This window comes from Styela clava, chromosome 10 (assembly GCF_964204865.1).
Source record: "Styela clava chromosome 10, kaStyClav1.hap1.2, whole genome shotgun sequence".
Lineage (NCBI taxonomy): Eukaryota > Metazoa > Chordata > Ascidiacea > Stolidobranchia > Styelidae > Styela > Styela clava.
Genome location: NC_135259.1, coordinates 4,073,705 through 4,084,661, shown reverse-complemented (window position 1 = coordinate 4,084,661; position 10,957 = coordinate 4,073,705). Strand labels below are relative to the sequence as shown.

At 39.0% G+C, this 10,957-nt stretch overlaps 2 protein-coding genes across 2 annotated transcripts; both read right to left on the bottom strand.

Moving 5' to 3' along the window:
• On the bottom strand, positions 1-4,146 carry LOC144428324 (uncharacterized). Its single transcript, XM_078117412.1, has 2 exons — positions 212-4,146; positions 1-138 (listed from the first exon to the last, which is right to left on the bottom strand). The coding sequence occupies exon 1, from the start codon at positions 4,004-4,006 to the stop codon at positions 566-568; it is 3,441 nt and encodes a 1,146-aa protein (XP_077973538.1). The 5' UTR covers positions 4,007-4,146; the 3' UTR covers positions 1-138; positions 212-565.
• Positions 4,147-6,610: 2,464 nt separating this feature from the next.
• LOC120341575 (uncharacterized) lies at positions 6,611-9,101 on the bottom strand. The gene is made up of 2 exons (XM_078117153.1): positions 8,833-9,101; positions 6,611-8,759 (listed from the first exon to the last, which is right to left on the bottom strand). The coding sequence occupies exon 2, from the start codon at positions 8,468-8,470 to the stop codon at positions 6,611-6,613; it is 1,860 nt and encodes a 619-aa protein (XP_077973279.1). The 5' UTR covers positions 8,471-8,759; positions 8,833-9,101.
• Between the last annotated feature and the right edge of the window lie 1,856 nt (positions 9,102-10,957).

Here is a 10,957-nt window from a genome sequence, read left to right as displayed (position 1 = left end):
GTCTTTTGATAGCCCGGAATCTATATCGACGAGACACAATGAAAACGTATCGAACGCGCCACTCTCAGCCCCTTTGTCCACAAACAAGACACGTGCATAAATCACTTCTTTATATTCTTGGCAAAGAACAGCGGTTTTCTTAAATAAAATAAAACAAAATTGATTAACATAAGTCAAAGCATATAACAACAACAAAAGGCAAATTTCTCACCAAACGTTTTCCGATCCGGGAGGCTAATACAATTACAATATATAACAAATAAATAAACAGTCCACAATACAGACAAACATCTGCGACTCTTTACACGACGAATACGTGATGCAAATGACCGAAAGGAAAACGCTAAACCAGACAATAGATAATAATACTAATTTACGCTACAAACAAAGGGTAATAATGAGTCTACAATGATTGGATGCAAGGCAGAGCACGATGCACTGCATACAGTGGCAAAATATACGACAAACGTACGTTTACAACGTAACATACCCCCACCCGAATATATGACCCAGGGAATATATTCTAAAAAATTAAACGTTGTAAATGAAACAATAATTCGATCGACTATTTTTGGTCTTCTAGAAATCGACATAGTTTAGTAATGGGTCGTCTGACAACATTTGTGCCGGTTCTCACCAACACTGAGCGGACGAGTCCATGTTTGTCTGGGAAGGTATTTATAACCCTTCCAACAGTCCATCGACCGCGAGGAATCGATTCATCAACTAGCAGAACTATATCGTCGACTTTGAAGTTATCACGTCCTTTCGTCCATTTCGACCTTTGTGTTATTGTTGGCAGGTACTCTTTTATCCATCGACGCCAGAATTCATCAGCCAGATATTGTACCTGGCGCCATCGCTGTCGAACGTAGCAATCACGCTTCGTGAATACACCTGGTGATACATTTGGTGACGAACCAACAAGTAGTAGATGGTTGGGCGTCAACGGTTCATCAGCTGAGTGGTCCATTATCACTGGAGTTATCGGTCTGGAATTCAGTATCGATTCCACTTCAACTAGTAGTGTCTCCAACTTCTCATGAGTTATCGATTGACCTGTCAACAATACAGATAGAATTCGTTTAGTTGATTTAATCATTCTTTCAAAAACGCCACCCATATGACTGGCGTATGGAGGATTAAAGTTAAATTCTACGTCACGTTGACGCAGATAGTTTGCAATACTTTGCTCGTTCCATTTGCTAATTGATTCTTTCAATTCACGACAAGCACCTACAAAATTGCTTCCATTGTCGCAATATATGTGAACAGGACGACCTCTGCGCCCAGTAAAGCGTCTCAATGCGTCAATAAAGTCGTCAGTTGATAAACTACTAGCTAGTTCGATATGCACGGCCCGAATCGATAGACAAGTGAAGAGACAACCATACACTTTAACTTGACTCCGTCCTTGCTTAACAGTCATTGGGCCAAAGAAGTCAACTCCAACATACGAAAATGCACGGACGTTATCATATAACCGAGCAGCGGGTAGGTCAGACATTATCTGCTCGCCAACATGGGCGTTCCGCTTTCGACAAAATATGCATTTTCCTATGACTTTACGAACTGCAGCGCCACCCTTCAATACCCAATATGTTTGTCTCAACGTCGTCCAAGTGTGACTCATTCCAGAATGTCCAACTTCAATATGACACTTGATTATCAGCAACGAAGTTAAATGATGTTCATTCGGTAGAATGGCAGGATGTTTCGATTCGTACGGTATTGACGCATTGTCTAAACGACCTCCCACACGCATTACGCCGTAGCTGTCCATAACTGGAGAAAGTTTACGAAGTGCGCGGGAGCAGTTAGACTTATTCCAAATCACAATCCCGCAACCCAGCATCTCCATAACCTTCGGAAACATCTGCCACTGCACGTATTTCACAAGTTGCGTCTCCGAAAACCTGAGCTCACTTAACGTCAAAGGACCAACATTGGGGTTGTTTGCCGTCTTAGATACCCGCATGAGCAGAAACAACTTGTATCGCATAAGCCAAGCTGTGGCTCTCCGCAAGCGAGTCCAACTAGAGTATCTTTGAATTAAACGATCGGTAGCCGAAACCGTTTCAGAATTTTCGTTCAAGCAGTCAGTTAAGTTAATTTGCACGGGAATATGCTCGGAAGGTTGAAATTCCAGTGGCGGATCCGGCATACTAACAGGGTCAATAGGCCAATCCCTTTCATCCAACCATAAAAAATCCGGACCACGCAGCCAGCGATCCCGATTAAGAAATCTATCTACAGAAACTCCTCTCGAACCATCATCGGCTGGATTTAATTTAGTTGGAACGTAGCGCCAATTTGAAATATCACAATTCTGCTCGATCGTAGTTAGTCGGTTAGCAACAAACGTTGTAAACCGTTTCGAAGAGTTACGAATACTCTGTAGTATGGCAGTTGAATCCGCCCAAAAGACGCACTGTCTTAGTGAAAGGTCTAGCTCTTTTCTGATTATTGCTCCCAATCTCACGGCTAAAACCGCCGCAGTTAACTCCAAACGAGGCACTGATACGGGTTTAATTGGAGCTAGTCTAGATTTACCCATCAGGAAAGCGCAATGAACTCTAGAATGTTCGTCAATCAGACGCAGATATGCAACGGCGCTGTATCCGTTATTCGATGCGTCTGCAAAAATATGTACGTCACTTCGACTGACGCGTCCAAAGTCAAGCGGTTCAAGACAGCGACAAATTTTCAGGTTTTCCAATAGATGAATTTGGTTCAACCAATTGGCCCAGCTATTTGCATCACGTTCACATACAGGGTCGTCCCAGCCGATCTTCTTACGGCATAGATCCTGTAGCAGCAACTTAGCAGTCAACGTGACAGGAGCCCAAAATCCAAGGGGATCAAATAACGAGCTTAACGCGGACAAAATACCTCGCCGAGTAAACTCTCGATCGGGAATATCAATCTTGCACCCGAATTCATCGCTCAATGCGTTCCAATACACGCCTAGAATGCGATTAGACACACCGTCGTCCAAGACACGACTTCGCAGTTGCTTACAACGCTCGCTTTCCGGCAAACTATTCAAGACAACCTTACTATTGGACATCCATTTCGTAAGTTTAAACCCTCCTTTACTCAACAAAGAACGTAGCTGCATCACCGTCGAAACAGCATCGTTATCATTTTTGCAACTGGACAAACAGTCATCAACATAGAAGTCTCGTTTAACAATTTCTAAAATCTTGGAATCGTATTCCGCGCCGAAGTCTTTCGCTGTTTGCAACAGACAAAATGCAGCACAACTAGGTGATGACGGAGCACCAAACAAATGCACAGTCATTTCATGTTCGACTGGCTGTGTAGATAAATCTCCATCGACCCACCACAAAAATCTTAGATAGGCCCGATCCTCCGGTTTCACTCTAATCTGATGGAACATTGATTCAATATCAGCGATAATCGCGATGTTTTTCCTTCGAAATCGGGTTAGTACACCAACCAAACTATTAACAAGGTCTGGGCCACTCATAAGCGCATCATTCAACGACAAACCCTCGGACTTGGACGCGCAATCAAAGACGATTCTAAGTTTGTCTGGTTTCTTTGGGTTTATCACAGGATGATGTGGCAATAACCATTTTGTTGGATAGATGTTCGGCGACCTAGGACTGTCAGCTATACGAGCGTATCTTTTATCAACATAATCATTCATTGTCTGAATATATTTTTGGCGCAATGTGTCATCTTTTAAAAGACGTCGCTTTAACTGACGAAGGCGATTCTCCGCCACTTTCTGATTACATGGTAACTCGCGATGATCGATTTTCCACAATAAAGGTAGTTCGTAATGTCCATCAACAAATTTGAGTTTGTCTTCCATGCAACTACGCGCTATTCTATCTTCGCGGGAAGTTTTAGTGTCACAAATACTGGGGACGTCAGCAAAATCCGTACGCCAAAGTCGCTCAATCTGCGACGCCAAAGGATTTGTATCAACAAAATTAATGGAAGTGTTTTCATAGACGGTCAGAGACGGACCCATAAGAGACCAACCCAGAGGGGTTTTCACCGCAATCGGCTGTTGACTCCGACCCTTTCTAAATTCCTCCCACACAAACACTTCGGGAACATCCGCTCCTATCAGCAAAGTCACTTCACCGTCGTGTATTCGAGGAAAGTCGATATCAGACTATAGCAACTAACCCCCAAATGTACCCCATTTCATGTTGAAATCATCATGACAAAGTTAATTTTTCCCAAAATTCGAACAAAGACTTTCGTAGGAATCAAATTACACCAGTTTTAAGAACATAACATGTTCCACCCAGTCATTATCAAATTAAAATTTATATTCTCAAGACCTTTGTCACTGATTGAAATAATTATATCTAAGTTCTCATCCGTACGATGTACATAATTACCCTTATTGAGATAATAGGAGTTTCTGTTTATAACGTGAATCACGAGCTCACGTTTACAGTATTTAATAAGATTTATGATGGACTTATAAATACGACTCCGATATCTTTCGATAGGAGGAGAAGACGATGTAAACCATTCAAAGCTAGTAGGGATAAATGTTATAAGATTTATATTATGTGTATCGTGGAAATCTGAGAATAAAATCAAACAGAGTTTTCTAAAGTTTCCTTCATTCACGTGGGCGTTGAAGCTGAAGGGTGAATGGGTGACTTGCAAGTCAGAGACAATCTACAAATTAGCAATATACGGTAACATCACATTTATTTAACAACTATTTATGCTATAAATGGTGACAAAACCGACTTGAATTAACCTTCTGAAACGGACCAGATCAACGGGCAACAATCAGGACAGGCAACAATTTGACGGAATCAACCAAAAAGCTGACCAAGCAGAAGCTTTCAACAATTGCCGAGAAACCGTCTCTACAATACGTGCGAAAATCAAATTCGACCAACTCACGAACGTCGGGGAGATTCAAATTGCCTGGAACAACGATTGAAGGATCAAATTGCTATCAAGCCGCAATAATCAAAAACATTATGAAAAGACAATAATCTCAATTGAAAACAGTTGAACTATGGTAACGGACTCTGGAAACGTTAAAATCATGAATATGGACTGTGTTGTCGAACAATCGAAATGAACTCTTTTAGAACATGATATATGTTCGAGATGAAAAACCTAATCAAAAACAAACTGTTGAAAACAATGAACTATATACATGGACTGTTTTACGGTAAATTACGCGCTCTATTCCAAACAATAGAGATATTTTCTCGCATACATAATGGATATACAGATCAGGAGCATGTCATCCTACAATTTGTTTCATGATTTTCAGGTTTTTCTTATCATTGAGACAGACATTTTTCATTCTTCCACTAATACTAAGGTAAAGTACTTCTTTTTCTTCTTATATATACATGGCGTTTCATTCGACTTTTAATTTTATAAATTAATTGATGGTAACAACTTTGAATATTCCGATTTCAAAACCTTTCAAGAGATTTATATTATTGAATATTTGTGGTTAGCATTCCTTTTCGATTAAATAGATTTCGTTAGAATTAAAATGCTTTCTAAAAGTAGATTCGAGCGAGTCATACTTTTAATTATTTACAAAGCCGTCATATAGAACGGTAAAATAATAAGCTCGTTTAACAAAAATTGTATCCAAAAGCGTTATTTTTTCAAAAAAAGCCCTGAGATGGCATAAACTTAAAAATGCGTTTTTTCTTCCCGACATGGGACAAGCATATATTGACCAACTAGGTCTACAAAATCGTAACAATGCGATAAAGCGAGTATAAGTATTTTAACTTAGCGAAATACATTAAATTGAAAATATGTTTTAACCGTCCAAACTAAAATTTTTAAAATAAAAATACGCCATCTTTCTGTAATTCTACTTTACAACCTTTACCCTTTCTATAAACTCTTCTTTACTTCAATGTCTTGTCTCATTGTAGATCATATACATGTAAATATTTTTTTGACCTATATATATCATTAATTTTAGCATTGTGTATTGTATTTTTCTATATATTTTCAATTTATTAGAGGTGCCAAATCTTTAAACTTCCAGTTAGTAAGATGGGGAGATAATATAGCAACTAACCCCCAAATGTACCCCATTTCATGTTGAAATCATCATGACAAAGTTAATTTTTCCCAAAATTCGAACAAAGACTTTCGTAGGAATCAAATTACACCAGTTTTAAGAACATAACATGTTCCACCCAGTCATTATCAAATTAAAATTTATATTCTCAAGACCTTTGTCACTGATTGAAATAATTATATCTAAGTTCTCATCCGTACGATGTACATAATTACCCTTATTGAGATAATAGGAGTTTCTGTTTATAACGTGAATCACGAGCTCACGTTTACAGTATTTAATAAGATTTATGATGGACTTATAAATACGACTCCGATATCTTTCGATAGGAGGAGAAGACGATGTAAACCATTCAAAGCTAGTAGGGATAAATGTTATAAGATTTATATTATGTGTATCGTGGAAATCTGAGAATAAAATCAAACAGAGTTTTCTAAAGTTTCCTTCATTCACGTGGGCGTTGAAGCTGAAGGGTGAATGGGTGACTTGCAAGTCAGAGACAATCTACAAATTAGCAATATACGGTAACATCACATTTATTTAACAACTATTTATGCTATAAGACAAATAGGATAGCTTACGCAAGGAACTGCGCGAGGGTAGCTTATTGGGCTTTATGGGCAAGTTACTGACGCACAATACATTGGGCAATTCAATGCAATCGTCATGTCCGTCAATTTCTTTAACGAGTAGAGGGGACAACTTCTTTGCTTTAACAGATTTGGGACGATTACCAACAGTTTGCAATGTAACATCTATAGGCACCCCGGTTAGATTTAATTTGTTCATCAATTTCACACTACACATGGTGGTTGTAGAAGCACAGTCCAAAAGAGCGTATGTATCAAAAGCCCTGTTGCCAGCAGTTACTGTCACCGGGACGATATTCATGTAAATACCGGTGTTCCCTTGTTGCTTTGCGGGCGCCAATTTATTAGCGTGAACGTCGTGATCCGCATGGTTCATCGAGGTACCGACGGAACAAGTCTGTTTACTAATACCATCTCGCCGTGTAGGTGTCTCGAAATCGCGATGCAACAAAACATGATGGAACGGATACTTACAATCGTGAATGGGGCAACTTTCATTCTGTGTGCACTGTCTAAACATATGCCCTCGTCTTAAGCATTTGAAGCACAACTGATTCCGTCTAGCCACGTTATATCGTTCGTACCATGAAAGGACTTTAAATTTCTTACAGTTGAATAATTCGTGAGAAAAATTACAACACGGGCAGTGCCAATTTGAACCACTAGCAGAAATAGCAAAAGCACTACCTTTCGCCTTAGAATTTTCATAATAATTTGATTGCCTTCTATCTCTACGGGCAAAACGAAAGTCTGATCTTGAAACATTAGCTTGGTCGGTGACAAATTTAGAGAGGTCGTTGTAACTAGCTTCGCGATCCTCCGTTTCTAAAATTGTTGCCACTTTGAAATCCCAAGCGTTTTGCGACTCTGGTGGCAATCGTTTAACAATGGCCAGCAAATTGTCAAAATTATTAAGATTGTCGTACTCACTGATTTCTCCAAGAACTAAGCCACATTTCCGCATCAGTCGCGCATACGCTTGCATACCTTTCGCGTCGTCAAAGTTCAACTTCGGACCACGCTTCAACCTGTCCAAACAGGTGCGGGAAATGACACGATCTTTACCATATTCATTCTTCAGCTCTCTCATAGCTTCGCGATATCCGCGACTCGGTTCCATCATTGAGCAATGATCAATGGCATTTTTCGCTTCGCCCTGGCACAGCTGTAACAAATAACTCAGACGTACGTTATCATCATCTACAAGATCTGTAACATGGGCCTTAAAGTTGCGGATAAAGGAATAATATTCCATTGGATCACCTGAAAATTTTGCAATTTCTGGTTTGGGTAGATCGACAGTTCTGCGATGTAAAGCATGGTTCAAACGTGGAGGCACAGGATTAGCTGAGCTACTATCAGCTGTGTGTGTAGGCAAAGTCGGCAAACGCCGTGGAGTATTTTCACGGCCGTTATCAATGAGCTGTGATTTAGGTGGGAAATCACGGGATTTCACGCTATTGTCGTGCCTAATTCTATCTACTGTTACCCACCGCAAAAATTTGTCATCGCTCATTTCCCAAACCTTTAATTCTGTTTCAGCAGCCTGTAAAGCGTGTCTTGTCCGAAGCTTACGTAAGTCGTCTTCTAAAGCTGAGAGTTCTTCTTCTTGACGGGCCTTTAGGCGTGCCAGCTCCAACTTCACTCTTGCATTCCGGACGGAGAAAGTCGATGACGCTAAAGAACTCACGTCGCTAACGTCACTGGAACTCCTGCAAACATCTAGATGAGTTTTAAATTCATTAAAACTGCCAGGAGCATTGCTAATCATTGCCTGATGTTGGTCATCCGACCTACCACCGGTTGCCATTATTGAGAACCCGAATTAATGTTTGAAACCCTTTGGTTGAAAACTTGAGAATTTTGGTATTAACGTTAATATCATTGAAAACTTCACAAATTATGTTTGGAGACTTGAAATCGTTTGAATTTTGAAGCACGTTTGAAAACTGTTATGTCACGTCTTTTGATAGCCCGGAATCTATATCGACGAGACACAATGAAAACGTATCGAACGCGCCACTCTCAGCCCCTTTGTCCACAAACAAGACACGTGCATAAATCACTTCTTTATATTCTTGGCAAAGAACAGCGGTTTTCTTAAATAAAATAAAACAAAATTGATTAACATAAGTCAAAGCATATAACAACAATAAAAGGCAAATTTCTCACCAAACGTTTTCCGATCCGGGAGGCTAATACAATTACAATATATAACAAATAAATAAACAGTCCACAATACAGACAAACATCTGCGACTCTTTACACGACGAATACGTGATGCAAATGACCGAAAGGAAAACGCTAAACCAGACAATAGATAATAATACTAATTTACGCTACAAACAAAGGGTAATAATGAGTCTACAATGATTGGATGCAAGGCAGAGCACGATGCACTGCATACAGTGGCAAAATATACGACAAACGTACGTTTACAACGTAACAGTGTAAAGGGACAGAAACCTGTGGGCACAGGAAATACACACTTGGCTAACACACACACAATCCCCGAACTTGTAATAGAACTAGTTACTAGAATAGGGGAAGTCGGAATGAGCTTATGGCCTAACCCCAATCTGGTACAATTACAAATAATATTCAATAGTTGGAGAACAATCACTCACAATTCTACAAACATAGTACATTTTCAGTTCCAAAACAACTTAGCGTGTGAAGTCCCAGCTTGAAGGATGATATAATTCACTATAGAAAACCATATAAATATTTGCGCTTCAATATCCAAAATACAGCAGTAAATAAAGTCATGGATGACTGAGCATAACACGTGCGTTCATGTACAAGTTTTGATGGAAATACAGAAACAATGGATAATCACACTACCGGTAGTACTTGTACGGTACCGTAACTAATGGATATTTGGGTAGAGTTTTTAAAATTGAACTAGACTTTCGGCAATTATGCTCATTGTGAATCCTATAGTATATACTGATATATCATTCCAATATTTTAGGTTAGCGGGTGTACGATAAAAAAGATCGCAATCGTAAAAATCGAAAAAAAGTACGGTAATACCGGTAGCCTAATTACGGTAGGCCTACTGAATTACCGTACAATAGCTTGGCTCAAATACCGTACAGCCGTACCGGTACCGGTAGTACTTTATTATTATTTGAATCGTTTTCATTAATTAACAAGGAATTTAAGAATTACGGTAAACTGGTAGAGGTACCGGTACCTGTGTTCTGGTATTACAGTACCCATAGGCCATATTCCAGTACCGTATTCAGATATTAGTACCGGTACTGTAGCACCGTACCGACGTACCCTATTACAGTATTATGTTTCTGGGGTTAATAAATGTCAGAACGTGTAACGTTGAAGTTTTTCAAATTTAGACCCCTTAATTTATTCGACCATATTTCTATCTTCGTAAACGATAAATATTTGGGACAAGAATTATTAAACTGATTCTAAAATTGAACAAATATAGTAGGCCTATTCTGCTATCAGAGCATTTAAAAATGATTCAAAAGTGAAAGGCCTGATAACCTAGCTCAGGCCTGATGTCGAAGCCCCTAACTAAGGCTTGTGGGCCCCTAGGCTTCAGCTTAACTTGCACAATGGTAAATCCGGCCCTGACTACAGGACTACAGCAATCGACAAGACTAAAGACTAAAAGATTATTCATGTACTTGGAGTGAATTAGCTATAGGCTGATAGGCCTAATGTGAACCATATTACAGTATTATCATTAATGTGTAATGTCTAAGCTACTTGATTTTAATTTTTGTCACAAAGCAGCGAAGCGAAATGTACACAAAAAATAAGATGAAAAAGCATCATAAATATATTTTTAGTAGCTCTGGCTGTCTGGGACAGATAAAATGTTGTGTTAACTCTATTTTTAGATATTGTAAATTAAAAGAAATTCTCATGACTATGGCAGTATGGTGCGCACTTTGCTATCGGGATCAACACTGCACTACGCATATGTACTGTTACATTTTTGAGGCAAATAAACATACATACATACTTAAGATGAAAAAATGCAGTTTATTTTTTGTACAACGTGCATTTTTGTTCGGTGCTGATTTCAAATGAGGCTTATTAAAATTACAGCCATCATTTTATTCAGGATCGTGATGAAATGAAATATAATCAATGCATATTAAATCGATTTTCTTTTCTCCCGAATTGAATTCCTTGAGGTTGTAGTTAAGATTACAGTGTTATAAATTACAAATTTGCGTTACGAAGCGCTACAAATTTGACATCCCCTTTCAGGGGTTATTACTGGCTGTGGTTTGTATAAATAATTTCAGAATTTATGCAT